The 24071-nt window shown below is 40.8% G+C and overlaps 1 protein-coding gene across 1 annotated transcript in view; it reads right to left on the bottom strand.

Moving 5' to 3' along the window:
• LOC140476793 (uncharacterized) overlaps positions 1-24071 on the bottom strand; it is a 567118-nt gene that overhangs the window by 134857 nt on the left and 408190 nt on the right. Inside the window, exons 41-42 of the mRNA XM_072569588.1 lie at positions 4984-5118; positions 3612-3805 (exon numbers count right to left, since the gene is read on the bottom strand). Of these exons, the coding sequence (XP_072425689.1) occupies positions 3612-3805; positions 4984-5118 (329 nt within the window). The remainder of the gene's footprint in view (positions 1-3611; positions 3806-4983; positions 5119-24071) is intronic.

Below are 24071 nucleotides of genomic sequence, written 5' to 3'. Positions count from 1 at the left end.
CACTTTGACAACAAAGCAGCCCTTCTGAAAAAAGGCCACAAAATGGCTGGAACAAGACAAGGCAATACATGCCTCCCCTACTTCCCTTGTCTCTCACACTCATCTCAACTCCCAGTGTTTTCACTCTCTGCAGCTCACCTCCATACCTCGTGTCAGCTGAGTGAACTTTCTCTGGACTGCTTCCAATGCCAGTGTAACATTTCTTAGAAAGGGGTCCAAAATCATTCACAGTATTTCAGCTGAAGTCTGAGTAGGGCCGTGTATAGTTTTCACAAAAACTCTTTACTTTTATGTTCAATTCCCTTTGAAATAAAGGTCAGTATTTCACTTGCCTTCCCTATTACCAAATGAACTTGTATTCTAGCTTTTTCTGATTCATAGACAAGCATTTCCAAATCCCACTGTTCTGCAGATTTTTACAGTCTGTTTTCATTTAAATAATATTCAGCTCTTATATTCTCCCTGCCAAATACATAATCTCACATTTCTCCACATTACATTCCATCTGCCAAGGTTTTACACTTAACCTGTCCATATCTCTCTGCAGATTCTTTGTTTCATCCTCACTGTTTGACTTCCAAACTATTTTTGTATCATCTGCAAACTTGACTATAGTACATTCATCTTCCTCATCCAAGTCACTAATATATATTGTAAATAATTGATCCCTGTGGCACACCACATGTTGCCATCCTGAAAATGCAACCCCCCCACCCCCCTTTATACCAGCTTTCTCATGCCGATACCATGGGCTCTTATCTTAAGTCAGATCAGAGACCAAGAATTCTGAGGTAACTAAGCCAGATCCAAGTCAGGAGGATGCTAGAATACTTCACAATTGCTAGATTGAGTGCAGCTACAAGAATCTCCACACATTGCAGGACAATTTAACCCACTTAATCATACTTAACAAATTGCTAAGTTGCAATTCAGCAATTTAGCAAGTGTCCTTCAGCAGCACCTTGTAAACTCACTAACCTTTACCACTTAGCAGGACATGGGCAGCAGATACAAGGCAACACTACTATCTGGATATTCCCCTCCAAGCAGGACACAGAATCATGAAGTTATGCCTCTGCCTTGGCAAATTGGAAAGCCACACAACTACCAGGCAATGACCCTGTCCAACATCACACCACCTTGCCATCTTGAATGTAACAATGACTTTCAAATCACTTTGACTTGAAGCAATGTCATTGTCATTGGATTAAATCCTGAAACTTGCATCTTAACAGCACTGTGAGAATACCTGCATCACATGCATTCTAACAGTTTAAGTACTTGGCTCATGTCAAACTTCTGAAGTCCCATGAAAAATTACAAAAAATCAGGCATACTCAACCTCAGTGGGTTATGCTCAGTGGGATTGTGCAGATTTGCTGTACCTGCACTTGTGGCCTGTTGGCTAAAGTTAGGAAAGAACAGTTGTTCTTTGATTTTTCTTATTGCAGGATTATTGCAAAAAAAACAAGGTTGGTAAATTTTAGATTATCATCCAATGGGAGACTGGGCTTTTTCAATAACTATGTATGATTGGGACCCAGAAATGGTCCTGCTTTTAAGGTTCCTAAACCCTTAAGAGCGGCACGGTGGCACAGTGGTTAGCACTGCTGCCTCACAGCGCCAGAGACCTGGGTTCAATTCTTGCGGGCAACTGTCTGTGTGGAGTTTACACATTCTCCCCGTGTCTGCATGGGTTTCCTCCCACAGTCCAAAGATGTGCAGGTTAGGTAAATTGGCCATGCTAAATTGCCCGTAGTGTTAGGTGTAGGGGAATGGATCTGGGTGGGTTGCTCTTCGGAGGGTCGGTGTGGACTTGTTGGGCCGAAGGGAATCTAATCTAATCTAATCTAATTACAGCAGTGCCTTAGATACAAAAGTACCTATGCATAGATTCTTTAGTTACAAGATTTAGAGAGCATAGGACTAATATGTCCAGAATTACAAAACTAAAAATTCAGTACAGCAGTCCATGCTGGCACCTCAATTCCGCAGCAGACCCTGGCTCCACACTGCACTGGCGACACAACACACTAGGAGGCTGTGTGAGAGACTACTGCACCAGACTGGAAGGCCACCATGCCAAGCCAAGCAGCCTTTACAGGAGGAGGTTGCTGCAGGAAGTCTCCATGCCACACTGCGGGGCTTCTACGGGAGGTTACTGCTGTGTCAGGCTGGGAAGTCAGCACACCATGCCAGGAGGCCAATGTGCCTGATTTGGATGTTGCCACATTACACCAAGAGGTCTTCATGCCAACAGTGGGAAGGCACTGCTGCACGGTGTCGCACCATACCGGGAGGCATCTGCAGGAGGCTGCGAGGATACCATGCCAGGAGGCCACTGCACCAGATGAGGCTAGGAATTGGTCCTCGCCAGAGGATGGGAATTGTCACCAGAGGCCAGGACTCGTGACTTGCTGGAGGCTAGGATTCATTGCCAGAGGCAGTTAATTGTCACTCGAGGTCAGGGGTCAAAGTACAAATAAGAAGAGAAAGAAAGCACTGAGAGAAAGAAAAAGAAGAGTTGGCGGAGCGGACGGGCTCTGGTTGAAATGTTCTGTGCCAAAACAGCTCACATATTGAGAAGGAAGTGTAACTTTGAATTCAGTGCCAAATAAATACAGAATGAGAAACAGAGATGGTAAAGGAAAGATTGGATTCAGACAGTGAGAAAAGAGACAAAGATGACTAAGAAAACTTGCATTTTTAAGTCAAAACAAAATCTCTGAAAGCAATTTAAAACTGTAATTGGCAATTTTTGCTATCAGAGAGGTTGAATGGGAGTTACTAACATTTTGTGATTAAAACAGTACTTAGACTTTAAATGACTCACTTTATGTGGCATGAAGTTAAAAATCACACAACACTAGGTTATAGTCCAACAGGTTTAACTGGGAGCACTAACTTTCAGAACCATTCTAACATGGTCATTCTAACAGATGAGAGACTTAACAAACAATCAAGGTATTTTTCAATGTATGACTTCAGTTACATCACACTGTAAACTTTTGCTATAAATTCTGTGTCTTACAATCGTGTAATCCACAACCACCTGATGAAGGAGCAGTGCTCCAAAATCTAGTGCTTCCAATTAAACCTGTTGGACTATAATCGGGTGTTATTTAATTTTTAACCTTGTACACCCTAGTCCAACACCGGCATCTCCAATTTATATGGTATGTTTCCTCTATATCTAGAATGAAAGCAGAGGAACTTTATTCCACCTAAATATATATGACTGGGGAGTGAGGTGATGAGCTGATAGTTCCACAAAACTGACTAGCAAATTAATGTGTCTGTAAAAGCCACTTCTCAATTTTGTTGAGCATCTGTCCTCATCTAAAGCTAATGTGGCACCTGCACATCAACAACCCAAAGCACCATGAGACTTGCTATTTTCTTGACATCTTACGGGCCAATGTGCAATGATTTTACTGCAAAGGGAAAAATACTATCTTAACTGTTCAGAGTAGCTCAATATTTTTGCTAAGTATCACAGTAATAATGATAATGTCCAAAAAAGAATAAGAGGGTAGTTTCAAAAGAAATCAGTGTAAGCAAAAAAGCTAATCAGTAAAAATCTTCCAGAATTATTTTTTAAATTGACTTACTTCAAATGGAATATTTTTCATATTTGGAATTTCTAGCAAAGCAGTTTTACCCTTTGTTCCAAATACTACCATGAAAATTTCTGGCTTTTGTATTATTCCACCACTGTCAGCCATCCTAAGTATCCATATGTTCCAACGTTCTTTGCGGTCAATTGTAACATGCTTCAAGGGATTAGTGAAAATGTCAGCAGATTCTGTACACAAACAAACAGATTGGGTTGTTCTGAAAGCAATAAATACTAGCCAGCCTTTGATGCATTACAAGTAGTGAATCATAAACAAATAATCTCCTTATGAGACTCAATTTTAAAGTTGGAGGATAATTGAATCAGAAATGTGCAGAAATATCTTGTTTGTTATTTTGATATTGTACATTCTGACCATATATTTATTTTCTCTGATGCAGTAATTAACTTCACTAGAAAAAGCTGACAGGAATGTTTGCTCAGAGACAAGGCTTTAATATTTCACAGATATTTAGCTGTTCCATTAAAATTCAAAAGTTGGCCCAGAAATTCCAATCAGGGACAGGGTAGTGGTGTCTTACTAGGGGTGGATCTGGGTCAGGATGGAGGTGGTGAGTTGTTCGGTTGGTCAAGAGGCGGGGTGTCAGGACTGGTGCAGTTGAGTGTGCATGATATGTAGTATTAGCCCGATGCTTTTGAGTCCAGTCAGAATCTGGCAGTGTTAAGTTGGTGGATGGGGAAATCCACGGGGTTTGAGTGTCAGAGGTTTTGGCTGGGGGATAGATTTATTTTTGGAGGGCAACGGGGAATGGAGGGACTGGTAGGAACATAGTAAAAGGGTTATTTGGTGAGTCAGCCTTTAGTTTAATTGCTACCCAGAAATTACAGTAGGTATTAAATCCTCTAAATTTCTTCCAGGTAGCTTTTAGAATGTCCCAAGTCTCTTGCACTAGGATTGTTTTTGAACATGGAAATTGCCCCTTGGAAGTTGCAAGTTTCTGGTCAATTCTTTTGAAGAAAGTTTGCTCATGGTTCCAATGCATAACTCCAGTCTATTCTGCTACAACGATTATCTGGTTGTTAGAACATCTGGGCCATTCTTTCACTTTCTTCGGCTTATTTCAAAAGAAAACAATAATAGAAAAAAAATGAGCCAAGTAATTGCTTCCTGTCAGTCAGTCCAACAGAAAATACTATTATTTTCAAAAACATGATCATGGCCTTATAAAAATATCCCAATGGTTTATTTGTTCAAACATATAATTGAACAAATACACACATTCTTCCTTTGGTTTCCCTATTTGTAGCAAAGACAGTGGAAACTAGTTTCAAGGTTAACTCCTATTTTAAGCACAAACTTAAAAGAATAGAATTAGTTGAATAAGATATGTTAATAATTTGCATACCTTTAATATGGATGATTACTTCAGAGAATTCATCAACATTTTGATGTTTGCCTATCCAGTCATTGTGGACAAAAATAAACCTAGAAACAGGCATTTCCCCTTCTGTTATCACAGCTTTCTCCAGGAACCAGTGATCTGGTTACGAAGTAGAAACAAAAATAATTTAAACAAAAGTAAAATCAGACTACATCAGCTGAAATAAGATATAAATGAGTTATTTTCAGGTGGAAAGTGGTTTGGGCAAGTACAATCGCCATTTGGAGGCATGGCCAGATAATCTCTCCTGTTTCTTGCATGATTGAGGCAAGCTGCCAGCATGAAAGTGTTCATGGCTTAAAAGTCAGGATACCTGATATATATCAGGTGCAGATTCTTAAAGGCATTCACCACCTTAAGTATTTTTTTAACCACAGAAGGAAATAACACCATAGATTTGCAGGAAGACTCCTGAGATCTTCATTTGCAGCCATGTAGTTCTTTGTACAGCAAGGTCACAACAGAAAAGAGTTCCTTTTCCTGATGATGGTTACCGTACACCATGACAAATTGGTCAATGAGCTTAGAGAGCTGGCAGGTATAATCATTATTATAGTATTATATTATTTTGTTACGATATTGTGCTAAGAGAGAATGCTTACAGACCAATGGGAAATTTTCCAGCTTATGTTGTCCATTCTGGTGTCCTCTTTCTATGTGCCTACATTTTTCCTTTTCAGGTAATGTTCCAATTGCCTTCAGGCATCTTACTTTGCACCGCTTCCATTACATTCTCAGCAGTGTTTTTCAAATTCAAACCATTTGCTGCATTGTAAAAGATTTCCCTCATGGTGCCATTGCTTTCTGTTTGCTTATTAGCTTAGAACTTGCCCTCTGCGTTATGATCATTCCACAAATTCCTTATGCATGTAAACACTCAGATCTCTCTGCACCTGCATCTCTTTAGAAATATACCATTATTTTATAATGTCTCTTTGTATTTTTCGTACCAAAATGAACGATTCCACCAGTTTGAGCATTAACTTTACGCTGCCATTTCTTCAACTATTCCACCAACCAGTCTTTTATAAGATCTAATTATCTTCCTCATGGTTCACAATACCTGGATTCATAGAGTCACAGAGGGCAGAAAAGGCCCTTTGATCTATCAAGTCGGCACCAATATAATTACTATTAAAGGTGTGCTAATCCCAATTTCCTGCACTTGTCCCATGTCCTTGAATGTAATGATATTTGAAGTACTCATCCAAATATTTTTTAAAGGTTGTATGGTTTACAGCATTCACTACCTTCCCAAGCAGTGCATTCCAGATTTCCAACTGAGTGAAAATGTTTTTTTCCCAAAACTCCTCTGTGAATCTTCTCCCCCTTATCCTAAACTATACCCTCTTGTGAACTAAGGGGAACAGCTGCTCTCTATTCACCCTGTCCCATACTCCTTATAACCTTATACACCCAGTCATGAACCCCTCAGTCTTCTCAACTCTAAAGAAAACAATCCAAGCCTATCTAATACCTCCTTAGGTCTCAATTTCTCCTTCCAAGGCAACATCCTGGTGAACTTCCTCTGTAATCCCCATTGATTTATCACATCTTTCATGTAGTAAGCTGACTAGAACTGCACAAAGTAGTCCAGTTGTGGTCTGCCAATGCTCTGTTCAACTCCAACATTACCTTCTTGCTCTTATACTGATGTATGACTGATGAAATCAAGTGTCCCTTATGCCTTCTTAACTATCCTATTTATGTGTTCTGCCAACTTCAGAGATCTGTGAATAATTACCCCAAGATTCCTTTGTTCCTCTAAGCTACCCAGTATCCTGACATTCATTAAATACTCCTTCATCTTGTTTCTTTTTCCAAAGTGCATTGCCTCACACTGATCAGGGTTAAATGTTATCTGCCACTGTTTGTCATTTCTGACCAACACACCTATATCTCCCTATAACCTACAACCACCTTCTTTGCTGTCAACTACTCTATCAATCTTGGTGTCATCTGCAAATTTGCTTGGCATTCAAGCTACATTTTCATCTATATCATTTATGCATATAACAAACAATAAGGGTCTCAAATCTGATCCTTGTGGTACACCAGCAGATACCAGCCCCCAGCTACACAAACAGCCTTCTACAACCACTCTTCGTGTTCTATTACTAAGACAGTTTCTGATCTATTTCCTCAAGTCCTCCTCAATTTCATGTGCTTTAACTTTCTTAATCTGTGTCCAATGTGGGACTTTATAAAAGGCTTTGCTAAAATCCATATAAACGACATTAAATAACTTCCCTCATCCAAGCACTTGATCACATTTAAAAAAAAACTAACAAATTTGTTAGCCATGACCTCCCTCTGACAGAGCCATAGCTGTTATTCCTAATTAACCCATGTTTTTGCAAGTGGTATTAATTCACTTCAGAATTTTCTCTGATGTTTCTCTGCCGCTAATGTGACTCGCTGATCTCTAATTTCCTCATTCATGTCTATCATACCTCTTAAAAAGTGAAACCACAATTGCTGTCCTCTAGTCCTCTGGCACTTCCCTTGTGGCCAGAAAGGAACTAAAAACTTTTGTCAGAATCCCTGCAATTTCCTACCTCATCTCCCATAGCAGCCTGGGATGCAATTCATTCAGGCCAAGAGATTTGTCTGTTTTTAAGCCTGATAGAGCTTCCACTACTTCCCCATTTGAAATATTAAACTGTACAAGCTCCTCACAGTCACGTTTTCCTGAATTCTGTATTTATCTTCTCCTTTTCCAGCATGAAGACCAAAGAGATGTACTCATTTAACACCTTTCTTATGTCCCGCAGCTTAGCACACAGGTTATCCTCTTGACCCCAATGGGTGCTTCTCTTTCTCTGGTTTATCGCTCCCCTTTAATATATTTATCAAATATCTTGGGATTTTCCATAATCCTGTTTGTATGCCCTTTTTCATGCCTCATTTTTGATCTATTAATTGCTTTCTTAAATTCCCTCCTCCATTTCATGTATTCTTCCAGGACTGCAGCTAAATTGCTGTCTTTGGATTTGCTAAAAGCCCTACCCTTCATTATCCAGTCATGAATTGTCCTCAACATCCTAATTTCTCTGAACTTATTGCTCCTACATTTCCCTCTGAAGGATATATGTTGGACCTGTACACTCCCCAGCTACTTTTTGAATGCCCCCATTGCTCTGTTGAAGGCTAACCTGCAAGGAGCTGTTCCCAGTCTCCTATGGCTAGATCCTGCTTTATTTTAATAAAGTCAGCCTTCATTCAATCAAAAGTCATCTTTTTCCTTGTCCAAAATAATTTTGATACATACTGCATTGTGGTTACTATCACCTAAATGTTCTCTCACTGACACATTAAACACTTGTTCAACTTCTTGCCCCAGAAACAGATCCAGCAATGCAACTTCCCTTGTTGGACCTTTTAATGTTGTTGTGGTTCGGTTCGCCGAGCTGGGAATTTGTGTTGCAGACGTTTTGTCCCCTGTCTAGGTGACATCCTCAGTGCTTAGGAGCCTCCTGTGAAGCACTTCTGTGATCTTTCCTCCGGCATTTATAGTGATTTGTACCTGTGTCCCAGTCGAACTCATGTTGCTTGTCATCTGAGTGTGTGGCTACGAAGGATAGTTGGTCATGTCATTTCGTGGCTAGTTAGTGTCCATGGATGCGGATCGTTAGCTGTCTTCCTGTTTGTCCTATGTAGTGTTTTGTGCAGTCCTTGCATGGGATTTTGACAACTTCTATTATAGGACAAACCAAACAGAGAACAGCCAGGGAATTCCTAGAGGCATGGCACTCATCCACAGATTCAATCAATAAGCACATCGACCTGGACCCAATATACCGACCACTGCAACAGACAGCTGGAACTGACAACCGGAAGCGGCAGGTACAAATCACTATAAATGCCGGAGGAAACATGACAGAAGTGCTTCACAGGAGGCTCCCAAATTCTGAGGATGTCACCTAGACAGAGAACGAAATGTCTGCAACACAATTTCCCAGCTCGGCGAACAGAACCACAACAACAAGCACCCGAGCTACAAATCTTCTCCCAAACGTTTAATGTATTGATACAGAAATTTTCCCTTGATACATTTCAAGAGAATCTGCCACCTCAATATCCATCATACTATAAGTATCCCAATTTATGTTGGAAACTTGTTATCCCCTAGTATAATTCCCCAATTATTACTCTTGCACACTTCTGTGAACTGTCTACATATTTTCTCTCCTTCCTGCTGACTCTTTGGGGTCCTATAATACACTCGCAGTAAAGTAACTGCCTCCTTTACATTCCTGCATTTGACTCACAAAGCTTCATTTGAGGACCCATTTCTCCTTATTGCAGTAATTGATTCCTTAATTAATAGAGCTGTACCACCACCATTTTTACACTATCCTCTGTCTCACCTAAAAATCCCATACACTGGAGTGTTGAATTGCTTTCCCTTAACCATGTTTCTGTGTTGTCAACAACATCATACGTCCTTGTGTCATTCCATGCCCTTAATCTCTGTGAATTGTAAGATCTAACTATCCATAAATGTTGAAATTTTACTCTGTACCTTAATATCAAAGTCATTAATACATAGTGGGAATGTATCTCTCAAGACGACAATTCAACATACGTACCATGGTCTGACTTGGATGGCCACTGTCACAAATTACCCTGTCCCTCATGTCATACATGTGAGCAAGTAGGCTCATTTTCCCTCAACCATCCTCAAGTGGTTAAAGGTTGCTCATATTTTCTGTTGAACCCAGGGAATTTACCACATGGACGAATCGGAACTGATGGAGAATAATCTTGAAGTGGTTCCTGAGATGAATTGTGAGAGTGCACTACATTTTGGAGATGCTAGTTCTGGATATGATGTTACATCAAGGCCTCATCTTTGTACTTTGTACATCTTGTACAAAGTATACTTTGTACTCAAATCCTTTACAATGACAGCCAACATGCCATTGCTTACTGCACCTGTTGCTGACTGCACCTCTAGTTTTCCCTGACACATGAGAAAATACATCTTGAGCATTTGGACAACTGCACTTGTTAATCTTTCACAATTTATTAAATACTCTTTATTTTTGCTCTTCTCTAACAAAGAGGATGGCTTCACATTTATTCAGATTACATTTCACCTATCATGCTATTGTCCATTCATTTTAACCTGATAAAATCTTCTTGAAAACTTTTTGCATGCTCTTCATAACTTACATTCCAATCCAGTTTTGTATCATCAGCAAATTTGAAAATATTATACTTGGTCCCCACGTCCAAATCATTTATATGCAAATTGCTGTAGCCCATGCACTGATCCTTTCATACCCAAAAAATAAGTTTATCAGTCTGAGAATGGCTCATTTATTCATGCTTTCTGTTTTCTGTCTATTGACGAATTCTCAATTCATACTCGTCTATTACTACCAATCATATGTGCTGTAATTTTGATTACTAATCTCCTGTGCAGGACCTCATCAAAAGTCTTTTGAAAAGGCCAAATATATCATATCAACTCGTTCTTTTTTACTACGTATTATAAGCAATATCCTCAAAAACCTCCAACAAGTTTATCAAATGTGATTTTCTTTCATAAATTCATGTTGAATCAGTCCTTTCATATCATTGGCTGAAATTTCATCAGGCTTACTGATGTGATTATGGCGGGCTGTATGGCAGAATCAGTCAAGATGTTTTGTGAGGTCAATCTTGACATCGAGTTCATTCTGCACTATATCGCGTATATTTTTCACACATGGCATTATGAGATCTCGATAGGCAGTAACAAGTAGAAGTTCCTAATTGATGATTACTATTGCCTGTTAAAAGCCTCTTTAACAGTCCAATTCACCATGAGTTGTGATTTTACCAATCTCAACATACAAATTAGACATCAGGAAACTTGACATGGAAATTAGAGTGGGGTCTTGGCAGATTCAACTTGCTACTTTCTGGAATCTACATTGTAGGAGGCACGTAAAAGAGGAAATTGTCAAGGGTGTTCCCTGGGTTTGAGAATTTCTGTTACAAAGAGAGGTCGGACAGACAAGGGTTATTTTTCTTAGAGGAGATTGAGAGGGGACATGGTTAAAATGTATGAGGTGCACAGATAGGGTAGAGAGGAGGAACCATTTTCCCCTGATGACGGGATTAATGATCAGGGGTCATAGATTTAAGTTAAGGGGTAGACGGTTAGAGGACATATGAGGATAACTTTTTCATCAAAGTTAAAAAGCACACAACACCAGGTTATAGTCCAACATGTTTATTTGGAAGCACTAGCTTTCGAAGCACTGCTACTTCATCAGGTGGTTGTGCAGCAGAATCATGCAACACAGAAAGATTCTGTTCCACAACCACCTGAAGAAGGAGCAGGGTTCCGAAAGCTAGTGCCTCTAAATAAATCTGTTGGACTATAACCTGGTGTTGTGTGCTTTTTAACTTTGTCCACCCCAGTCCGACACCGGAACCTCCAAATCATTTTTCACCAAAAGGGTAGTGGTAATCTGGAACCTACAGCCTGTAAGAGTGATTAGAGGCAGAAACCCTCGTAAAGTTTAAGAAGTATTTACATTTGCAGTCTTCATGCCAAGGCATACAAGGTTATTAGCAAAGTGCTGAAAATGACATTAGAACAGCTAGACGGTTGTTTTTAATTGGTGTTGACACGGTAGGTTGAAGGACATTTCTGCACTGTAGATATGTGACTCTAACATGAGCACTGATAAAGTGGTTATGCTTCATGTGCAAGTTCACATGCAATCTATATCAATGGGCTGTACGATGACTCAGTGGTGAGGACTGCTGCCTCATAGTAACAGGGTTCAATTCACCTTCAGCTGACTGTCTGTGTGGAGTTTGCACATCATCCCCGTATCTGCATGGGTTTCCTATGGGAGCTCTGGTTTCCTCCCATAGTCCAAAGATGCACAGGTCAGGACAACTGGCCACATTAAATTAGCCATAGTGTCCAGGATTTGTAGGTTAGGCGGATTAGGCATGGGAAATGTCGGGTTACAGGGATGGGGTGGCTCCTGTTGGGATGCTGTTTGGAGGATAGGTGTGAACTCAATAGGCCAAATGGCCTGCTTCCACACTGTAGGGGTTCCAGGACTCTTTGGATGTTGGCATCTGACATACATCGGTTCTTTGAATCCTCATGGTACATCTCTGACGCACTAACAGGATTCTTCAGCACTTCAATACTTCATCTCATGCCACAACAGAAATGATAATTATAATGCTGTAGCAAGGACACTGTACACTCAGGGACATTTGCTCAGTTCATGGGATGGACCAGGTTACATCTTCAGGTCTTTATTTGTTTTTATAGTATTAATTCACTTTGAGCCTATCTGGATCTTCAGAGCATCCCTTTTTCACATTGTCTTGCCTTGGCTTTTTTGTGTTTTGCTCTTTCAGCCAAAGACATTAGTCTCATATTACCACAGAAGTGCTATGGCATTTAATGTGGATACAAAGCCAGGAATTGTGACCTGGTTGTCAGCAGGCCTCAGTTTAATCAAAGGTGACAACTTTTGCTCAGGGGATCCTGAAACAGCAACTCAAGGGCAGCCTCTGATATCTCTGCCTGAGTAATACACTGTATACCATCCATCAGATCGAATATAACACAAACTTCTGAAGGTGTTCTGGCCACAAATTTTCAGTAGCTCATATCATAAGTTTTATTAAACTCTTTTCCATGGGTTCAGAAATGCCTCATGCTATGATTTCTCTCTTCTGTATGTGACACTGCCCCATTTCACTCCTGCAAATTTTTATTGTTGACATCGTATGTCACAAACATGACCAATCCCTCTGATCTTGACAGCCACTCCAGCAAGCTCCAAATATTGATTTCACCATTCCCAATTAATAGGGTTTAATTCCCAAAGATGTCCACCTGTTTATAGTTGGTGTCGGGTGTTAGATTCCTGGATCACCTGTACTGTTTCTGGGCAAGATCAAACCTCCACTAGCAGGACAGTGTGTGGATGATCCAGAATGGGACTAATATCCTTGCACGATGGTTTTCTGGTATTGTCAGGAGGAGTTGAAAGAGTCAGGGTCACTTGGCAAGCTGCTGGGCAGGTAAGAGAAAACAACGCAGCTGTAGCAGATCATTTGCCTTTCCAGGTGTCCTTTGCATCTTCAGTCTCTCCACAAATATCAGGGTGAAAACGTTCAATTTCCTTAGATTCACTGAAAACCATCTGGTCAAGAATCCTGCCATTTAAATGAGCTTTTTGATAAATGACCATATTTCTCATTTCTAATTTAAGCAGCTGTGATTTGATACAGAAGGTGTGATGTAATTAAAAAGCCCCCTCTTCATGATGTCTGTGCCAGAGTCAGGGATGGCCATTGGAACTCATGACAGCAACTGAAAGATTAACCCAATTTCAAGGGTTATAGACAATACAAATAACAAAATTGGGGAGAGAAGGGGAAAGAGGGAATTGAAGCAGCACTAGAAATAGTTGCTGCAGAAGAATAGAATGACAAGGCTTCTCTTTCTCAGAAACAGTGCTTTTGGAAATAAGGGCAATTGCTTAGGGAATTTCTTGAGGACTAATTTGGATAGTCTTTAGGCATTGGGCATTAGGATCATTATGGACAATTAATCGTTGTCTCTTCAATTGATGACGATAGCATGCTAACTTAATTCTACCAGGGAAATGGGAGAGTGCTGGAGCCTGTGGGGAAGCATGGAGTGAATTGAATTGAATTGAATTGAATTAGCTTTATTAGCACATATACTCAAATGAGTACAGTGAAAAATTTAAAGGTCGCACTTACAACACCACCTTAGATACAAATGTTCTGAGGTTAATTATAGATCAGAGAAAGTAAGAAAAAAAGTTGCATTACAGCTACACACATTATGATCCATAGGTCATAAAAACAAGAAACATGACATCACAGAGTGGCGAGTATGTTTGATTTGATTTGATTTATTTATTGCCATGTGTATTTTGTTACAAAATACAATGAAAAGTGTTGTATAGTGTCATCACTCTCCAGTATCATTTTGAAACACAGAAAAATAAACCAAATCACAGAATATAAAGACATAAAGGAATACAGAAAAAGTATTCAACTTTACAGTTCTTCTTGTTAAGTGCTCCTCCATGAGCCATGAGTAAATTTACAACTGGAAATTCAGGCCCATTTACTGGGTGCTGGGACAATCTTGGAGCCTGTAGAGGAGGGGCACAGAGTAGTGATTACATAAATTTACAGCCAAGGATTTGGGCCAACTTACCAGGGAACCAGGACAATGTCAGAGCCTTTGTTATGGAGTAATTTAAATTTACAGACAAGGATTCACTCACTAGGAGTGTCAGGAAAAATAGACAAATGGAACTGCAATGTTGTTACTATCACAGAGACATGATTGAGGGAGGGATAAGACTGGCAACTTGACATTCCAGGATATACGATCTTCAGGCAGGACATGGAAGGGTGCAAAAGTCGAGGTGGTGCTGTATGATTAGTTAGGGGATCAGTTATTGCAGTAAGGAAGGATGCTACCTTGGAAGGGTTGTCAAATGAGGCTTTTTGGGTTGAACTTTGGAATATAAGGGAGGCAGTCACACTGTTGGGAGTGTACATTAGGCCTGCAAACAGTTCGCAGACAATTGAGGAGCAAATGTGTAGTCAATTCAGCAAAATGTGTAAAATTAATATATAGGAGAGTTCAGCTACCTCAATATTATCATAATATAAAGGGTTTAGAGGAGGTAGATTTCTTGAAATGCATACAGGAGAGCTTATTATGTCAACATGTAGATGGGCCTACAAGGAGTGTGCAGTGCTGGATCCAATTTCGGAAAATAAAGCCAGGCAGATGTTCAAGGGGACAGTGGGAGAGCATTTTATTGACAGTGACCACTAAACCATACTTCTTAAGTTTTGTGAAAAGGAGAAAGGTGGTCTGGAAAAAAGGGGTTTTGGATTGGAGTAAAGCAGATTTTATTAAAGGAAGGCAGGATCTGGCCATAATAGAATAGCTACTTCAGGATAAATCTGCAGAAAAACAGTGGAGGTTTTCAAAAAGCAACTGGGGAGACGACTGGCTCAATATATTCCCTCTGAAGTGAAATATAGCCTAGAGAACTAAGAATTTTTAAGAATGTTCAGAATGGGAGGAAAAGGAAAAGAGAGACTGTAACAGGTACACAGGGAGGAAGCAACAAATGCCCCAGAGAAGTGTGCCGAAGGGTAAGGGCAGAGAAGGATCTCAAGAAAGCAAATAGAGGAGGAAAGAGGGGACATGAGAAAATGCTGACAGGTAAGATTAAGGGGAGTGCCAAGGTATTCTGAAATTATGTCAAGGGGAAGAGAATATCCAGGGAAGAGTAGGGCCTATTAGGGACCAAGGGGGAAATCTGTGCATGAAGCTGGAGGACATTGGAAAAGTATTAAAAGAATACTTCATATCTGTCTTTACTCAGGTGAAGGAGAATGCAAGTCCAGAATTTGAGAAAATGGTCTGTGACGTTCTTGAGCAGATTGATATCAGAAGGAAGTATTGAAGGTGTGACAGATTTTAAAATGAACAACTCTTAAGGTCTGGGTGAGTTGTGTTCAAGGCTGCCGTCAGAGACAAGGGAGTATATTATAGAGGCCCTGATCCAAATTTTAAAATGTCTCTGGCCATAGGGGAGGTGGCAGAGGTCAGGAGGTCAGCTAATATAGTTCCACTTTATAAGTGATTTAGAGATGCCAGTGTTGGACTGGGGTGTACAAAGGTAAAAATCACACAACACCAGGTTATAGTCCAACAGGTTTAATTGGAAGCACACTAGCTTTCAGAACCACCTGATGAAGGAGCGGTGCTCCAAAAGCTAGTGTGCTTCCAATTAAACCTGTTGGACTATAACCTGACGGTGTGTGATTTTTAACTTTCCACTTTATAAGAAACATGGTAGAGATAGACCAACGTGAGGATAACAATTGAAACAAAACAGTGAAGGAGAAAATGAATCTTCATGCTGGGAGGCAAGGCTTGGACAGGGGTAGTCAACATAGCTTTGGTCATGCCTAATAAACCTAGTGGATCTTTGGTGAGGAGTTGATCAAGTGCTTGGACGAGGGTAGGGCAGGGCAGTTGATATCATTTATATGGATTTCAGCAAGGCCTTGGATAAAGTCTCACATGGGAAACTGACAAACAAGTTAAAAGCTTCTGGGATACGAGGTAACTTGGCAAGTTGGATCTAACATTGGCTTTGTGTCAGAAGACAGAGGATGGTGGTAGAAAGTTGTGTGGCTGAATCCTGGTGTGCAGTGCCATACCATAAGAATCAGTGCTGGGTCCCTGATTATTTTAGATAATCATAAATGAGAATGTAAGAGTGTGTGTGAGTTGCAGGGGGTTGATAAGTAAATTTGCACATGACACAAGGCTAGACAGTGTTATGTTACAATAGAATATAAAGGTGGGCAGATCAGTGACAGATAGAATTTAACCTTGATAAAAGTGAGGTGATGCACTTTGAAAGAAGGAACAAAACAAAAAAAACTCAATGAATGGCAAGACACTAAGAAGTTCAGATGAACAGTTCCCTGAAGGTAGAAAGTTAATGAAGTCATTAAGAAAGCCCATGGCATGTTTGCCTTTATCAGCCATGGCATACATTATAAGAGCAGGCAGGTTAAGTTGGAGCTGAGCAGAACTCTGGTTGAACCACACTGGAGTATGGTATAGTTCTGGTCACTACGTTACAGGAAGGATGTAAAAAAAATGCACCAGGATACTGACTGGTATGGAGCATTTTATCTATACAAAGAGGCTGGATAAACTCAACTTGTTTTCTTCTGAGCAAAAAAGATTGAGCGGTGGGTAAGATTACAAGGGGCATATACAGGGTGAATACAGAGGGGTGTAAGCACCCAGAGGATGGTGGGGCCTGGAATGCACTATTCAGGAGGGAAGTTGAGGTGGGAAATCTGTAGCAATCAGATAAGAATGGCTTGTGGCTAGACCAGGGAAACATTTTAGTTCAGATGTCAACTCTCTGGAGTTATGCTGCAGGGAACTAAGATGAGGACTTAGCTGGGGTAACATACAGAATATGGTGACTGGCATTGCACTATCCACACTCAGAACTGTTTACTGCACTGTCAGGTCTGCTAGACAACTCATTCTCTCTATCAATGAGCAGAGAACCATAAAATCCCTACGGCCCAGACAGAAGTCATTTGGCTTATCAAGTCTTCACCGACCTTCTGGCGAGCATCTCAGCCAATACTTATAGCCCCTCATTCATCATAGTTATCTCAGTTAGACTGCACACTATGTGGTAATTTAACATGGCCAATCCATCTAACCTGCATATTTTTGGACTGTGGGAGGAAACCAGAGCACCTTATCGAAACCCATGCAGACTTGGGGGCACATACAAATCCATACAATCAACCAAGGCTGGAATTGAACCAGGGTCACTAGCACTGTGAGACAGAAATGCTAACCACTATGCCACTGTGCTACCCAGCATGGCCAGTTCCAAATTAGAACAGGGCTTTGGACAGAATCTAAAGATCCTCCTTTCTGATCTGATGGAGATAACTAATTCCACGGGGTAAAATGTTTCAGAGGTCTGGAAGTGCTTTTGGAGACTTGTATGCCTGCAATTTTGCAGCAGAGGTGGATCACCAATTATCTGATGTGCTACCACTTCCTAGCAATTTTTCTACAGGCTTTTGAGGAGGATGGCTGCCCACATGGAAGCAATCAGTCATCAAGTACGGCTATCAATCAATCAATTGGCAGCTATTCTTAGATGAGAGTACATTTTTGACAGTATCACATTAGATCAGCAAGTCGTCAAATCGGAATCATTCATTCACTTGTTAATGTGGGAATCACGAGGGAGGACGTCCTTCATTGGCATAGAGGTGTCATTACAGAAACACAGCTCTCAAATTGATATTGGTGGAAATGAGGGTAGAAGTGCTGGGATCTGTTTCATTGCTATAAGAGACCAGAAAACCCAAGCAGCTGAGTTGGCTTCAAGTAAGGACTTTCTCTGGCTATGGGTTCCCACCTGCTTCAACAGTGTTGAGGAGCGAAGACCTCAAAAACCTCTTTTGCTGCAGTGGGTTACAGAAGCATTGGCCAAGGTTTGGTGGTGCATGAAGATACTATATATGGGCAGCACAGTGGTTAGCACGACTGCCTCGCAGCATCAGAGACCCGAGTTCAATTCCCGCCTCAGGCGACTGACTGTGTGGAGTTTGCATGTTCTCCCCATGTCTGCATGGCTTTCCTCCCACAGTCCAAGTATAGCAGGTTAGGTGAGTTGGCCATGCTAAATTGCCCATCGTGTTAGGTGAAGGGGTAAATGTAGGTAAATGGGTCTGGGTGGGTTGCGCTTCGGTGGTCCGGTGTGGACTTGTTGTGCCGAAGGGCCTGTTTCCACACTGTAAGTAATCTAATCTACATTCACGATAAACTATACTGGCAGAGGTTCAGTTTGTGAACATCCCTCAACACATGTGCTGTTGAAAATACGTGTTTGCTGACCTGTGCACCATCCTTGGGATGGGGTGATCGCAATGAGAAATTTAGGCCTCAAGAAATAGGGGTGTTATATGGTCACATGGGTGCAGGCAAAGTTCTTGAGGAACTTTGATTGTCAAGAAGGGGGTTCCACTACCTACAGCTGGTGTGTGGTTATTGCAAATGTTTGGTAGGTGTTTGCTAGGTTTCCTCTGAACGTATGATCCATCTTGGCTTCTTTTTTGACATTCCCAGGATCATAGGCGAGAATACTTTGACAAGCAGTCAGCATAACTAAGAGGAGAGGACAAGGTGAGGATGCTTCCTGAGAAACAGAAAGACCATCTGGGACTCAGGACATGAAGATGTTCTTGATTGTTTTTTAAACTCTATACTTAAGTAGGAGTAAGAATAAAATAAAAGTAAAGGTCTATTTCCTCTTCTTTTTTTGGTATGTCTAGGGAGGTCAGGCCTTTGAATTACACATCCTACACTACGTAGCAAATCAGAGATACGCCTGGTGATCGGGATGACCATTTGTGCATGAGGTCCCTCTGGCTGGAGCAACTTGAGCTCTGGATGTTTAAGCTTGACCAGCAGTTGGAAGCAGTACGGTGCTTTCACAAAGTTGGGAGTTCTGTTGACAGCACTTTTTAGGTACGGTGACTCCATAGCTTAAGAAAGTACAAATAGGGAAGGAATGGGTGACCAGACAGAAGAAGGACATTGGGTAGGAAGTGAGAGACTCTCCTGAATGCACCTCACCTGGAAACCATTATTTGCCTTGGAAAATGTTGAGAATGACAGTTAATTTGTGGAAGCCAGTTAGGACTAAAGCCAAAATACCATAGGTGGTCCAATTGTTGGGTGTGCGGTTGAGGGTGAGGAGTAGTGGTGTAGGGGGAAGGGGTGTGAGAAAGTGATGAGGTGGTGTGGAAGGGCAATAGTAGTAAGGATTCGTTACTGAGGAGAGTAGACAGTTGCTTTTGTGGCTATAAACATGGCCCCAAGATGGTACCACAGTCAACAATGTCCTCAAACATTTGCAGAGATTTCTGAACAAAGAAGGGTTTATGGAGCAACTATGGGACACTGTCGCTGAAGCTGCCCAAAGCAAATATTTCTGGAGTGGGGTCACGATGTTGCCACTGCCAAAGCCGACACCAAAGTCACTACTTTCCCACCAAGTCACCTATGCTGAAGCTGTCACTCAAGCCGAAGCCCACTTCGGTCAACAACTGAAGCCACAACATTGCCGCTATAACCACAAGGAACAAAACAGAACTGCCATGCTGCCACCAGTATATCCATCACTGCAACTGCTGCACCAGTGTGAAGAGCAGTGGACCAGACCCACTGACAATGAAATTTTTGATAAAACAATGGCCACTATAGCCACAAGGAATGGAAATCTGGATCCACTACACTGCCGCTGCTGTGGCAGCAGCCCCTCATTACTGGCTTCCTCCAGTGCAGCCTCAGGAAAGAAAAGATGAACTCCTATGGTTGACAGAGTGTGGAGCCACAGCATAGTCAGATTCTGGGCTCTGTACCAGAGGGACCCAGTACTCACTGGGCTCTGCTAAATGAAGTGGCCACAAATGGACACTGCCTGCTACTATCTTTTTTTGAGGCTCTGTAATTTTCCTTCTTGCCAGCTGCCATCTCCAGGCCCAGTTTTGGGCCATTGCTGGTTGGAACTGCACCTCATGGCTGGCCTTGGCCTTTCTTCCCCTCCTTATGAAACGAGATGAGCTGATGGCATTCACTGGGAGCTCACTCCTTCACTCTATGATGATAGCCATAGAATAACAGTATGGCAGGAATTGTTAAATGGTTAAAAGTGGTTTACAAGTGGCCTTAAGAGTCTTAAACGTGAATTAATCTGCAGGTCTGAATGCGATGTACTCCAAACTGCTGAGGGAGACAAGGGAGGAGCTTTCAGCAGTCCTACTGTAATTTTCAAATCCTCTGTGACCACAGGTGAGCCACCTGAAGACCGGAGATTGTTACTGTTGCCCCATTATTAAGAAAGTTTAGGAAATTCTAGATCAGAAAATTTCAGGTACTTTATATTCCATGTGGCCTTTAGCAAAACTTTTGATATGTCCTCTCACAGCAGAATGGTCAAAAAAGTAAGAGTCTATGGGATTCAAGGCAAACTGACAGGAAAAAGAGGGATGTTTCAGTGGAGTTCAGCAGGGTTTGGTCCTGAGGCCTTCACTATTTGTGATGATTACTTATTAATTACATTAATGAGTTGGACTTAAATTAGGGGTATATGATCAAGATGCCAAAACAAATGTGGAGGAGAGCTCAAATTGCAGGAAAATATCACAGACTGGTCAGGTGGGCAAAGCAGTAAAAAATGGTATCAATCCTGGAAAAGTATGAAGTAATGTATTTGGGAAGGGCTAACAAGCCAGGGAATACACTGTAAGTGGCAAGACCCTGGAAAGTACTGAAAATCAGCGGGACCTTGGAATGCATATCCACAGATCTCTGAAAGCAACAGGGCAGATAGGTAAAGTAGTTAAGAAGAAATATGGGATTCAGTGCCTTTATCAGCTGAGGCACTGAATACAACAGCAAAGAGTTTATGCTGAAACTGTATGAATCATTGGCTAGGCCACAACGGCAGTACTGCATTCAATTCTGGTCACCACATCATAGGACAGATATGATTGCACTAGAGAGGGCACAGAGAAGATTCACCAAAATGCAGTTTGGCTGGAAGGTCTAAGCTATGAGGAAAGATTGAATAGACTAGAGCTGTTATCCTTGGAGCAGCGGAGGTTGACAGGGACCTGTTAGAAGTTTGAGAGGAAAAGATTGAATGTTTACAAAGGCAGCTTTTCCAGTAGTAGATGTCATGAATAACCAGTAGGCATAGATTTGAGGTAAGAGGTAAGACTAAGAGGGGTGTTGCAGAGAATTTTTCTGACTCGATGGAGGGAGTCTGGATCTCATTGCCTGAAAGGGAAGATGAGTCAGAAACTCTTGTAACATTTAAGTAGTATTTTGATATTCACGCATTGTCATAGTATCCAGGGCTATAGGCCAAAAGCCAGAAAAAGGATTGCTATTGTAGATTTTGTTTGACTGATGCAGATAAAATGGGTTAAGTGGCCTCCCTCTGTGTTGTAAATGTTTATTACTCTGCAGATGCCAATTCTTTGGCAATTCATTCACTGCGTACTTGTCCCATATGGAGAGGTGATGGCATAGTGTAAAGTCACTGCATTAGTAATCCAGAATCACAAACTAATGTTCTGGAGACATGGGTTTGAATCCCATCATGACAAATAGTGAAATATGAATTCAATAAAGAAAAACCAGGATCGTGAATTAAAAGCTAGTCTAATGGCAACTATTGTCAATTGTTGTAAAAACACACCTGGGCCACCAATTTGTTTTAAAGGAAGGAGATTTGCAATTCTTACCTGGTCTGGACAATATAACACCAGCAATGTGTGGTTGCTGCTTAACTGAAAGAATCAAGTCTTTCAGTTCAAGGGTAATTAGGGATGGCCAATAAATGTTCGCCTCACCATGATGCCCACATTCCATGAACAAATAAAATAAAAACAAGGAAAGGCAGAAACTGCCTCAGACTGCATTGGCTATAAGCTCTGACAACTCCTCAAATAGTAATTAAGTATTTCTGTTGCAAATCTAGCTGCACCCCATTCAAATTGCTCTAGCAAAAGTGGCATCTACCGACAATGTGAACGATTGTGAAGTGTGTCCTGTTCACAAAATGTAGGACAAATCCAATCCAGTCAATTTTACCCCATCAGTCTTCTTTGTGGCACAAATACCTTGTATTATTGTTGGAATGTTGTCAAGGCCCATTGCCTTTGCAGCAAGTATGCAGTGCCTTCAACTACTTTTTGATATCATGTGAAGTGAATCAAATTAAATTAAGATTTGTATCTATGTTACTGGTGGACTTCAGAAGAGGTCTAGGTGGATCATATGCTTGGCATTTCTGGTGAAAATGGTTGCATGTGCTTTGGTCTTGTCTTTTGCACAGAGGTGATGGTCTCCTTCATCAGAGAATGGGAATATTTGTGGTCATCCTCCTTTCCCTGTTAACCTTTAACTGTCCACCACCATTCACAACTAATCTGGCACAACTGCGGGGTTCATTTATTTTTGTCTAAATGCATTTGTATTGAGTTTCATTGCAAAACTGTGCCAGTCCTACAGCATAGAAACATTAGTGTGGGAACAAGGTATTTTATTAAAATGAAAGGTCAGGATCATTCTTATGGACAGATTGGAGGTGTTCTGCAAATAATGTGGCTTGTGGGCCCTCTTGTGTTTCATCTGTCATTTGCAGGTGTTTACCATTAGTGGAAATAATTCCACACTGTTAACAACATATTAGTGGTTTACTTCAATTTATTTAACTAATGTATTTGTTCAATTTCACTTTGTTAGACATTTAAATGTCTTGTTTATATCACTGAACTATTTAAAGGGGAAAAAAAACTATCAAACACTCGTGTTTACATCCAAGTATGTTTACCATGACTCAGTGGAAAATTTAGGCAGATATTTTTCAAAGTCATTAAAATGTCAAGTGCACCTTTTTTGTGAATATATACTTTTTAAACTAAACTAATGGTGTATTTTCAAATATATTTTCTGGAACCTCCACAGAGCTAATTCATGGAACCATAGAATCCTTGCAGTGTGGAAACCAGGCCATTTGGCCCAACAAGTCCACACCGACCCTCCGAAGAGTATCCCACCCAGACACTTCCCCTACCCTATTACTTTACATTTCCTCCTGACTAACCTACACATCCCAGTACACCATGGGTAACTGGTGGCCAATTCACCTAACCTGCACATCTTTGGACTTTGGGAGGAAACCAGAGCACCCAGAGAAAACCAATGCAGACACGGGGAGAATTACAGAGATTGTGGTATAAGTATCTAAAGCTTGTAATTTAAACTGCTTTACCAAGATTTCTTGCAGAACTTTGCCAATAGAAAACTGACTAATCAAATGGAGGATCAAGACCCAAGGTTTGGTAATAAGAATAGGAGAAAAGTCAGTCATATCACGGTTTCAGCTGCTTTTCAACTGTATAAATTGGAAGAACTGGAGAATTTTGCCAAAATACAGCTAGTATTTTAAATTACTGTTATCGTTAATAATCCTTCGTATAGAAACTACAATGGAGAAATAGGGCATCTAGCCCAACATGTCCATATTGGGATTTATTCTCTCATTTTCTCAATAATCTCTTCATTCACATAATGAAGATTAGCCAGTTGGAAAAAAAATCTGGAGTGTTACGATCTATCATGGAATTACACTTCAATATGAATTAGTGGCATTGTGATCAGAGTGATAGTGGGGATGAAAAAAGTGTTGATTTTTCTTTACCACAAAGGATGCACAAAAAAGTACTTTTGTTAATCTCATGATATACCAAACACATTACGAGCAATGAAGTATGTCTGTGACACTGTTTTGATGTAGGAAATATGTCAGTTAATTAGTGCACAACAAGGTCCCACAGACAGTAACATGATAATGACAAGATTGTTTCTGTGATGTTGA

This window comes from Chiloscyllium punctatum, chromosome 5 (assembly GCF_047496795.1).
Source record: "Chiloscyllium punctatum isolate Juve2018m chromosome 5, sChiPun1.3, whole genome shotgun sequence".
In the NCBI taxonomy this organism is placed as follows: domain Eukaryota; kingdom Metazoa; phylum Chordata; class Chondrichthyes; order Orectolobiformes; family Hemiscylliidae; genus Chiloscyllium; species Chiloscyllium punctatum.
This window is presented reverse-complemented; position numbering and strand designations above follow the sequence as displayed.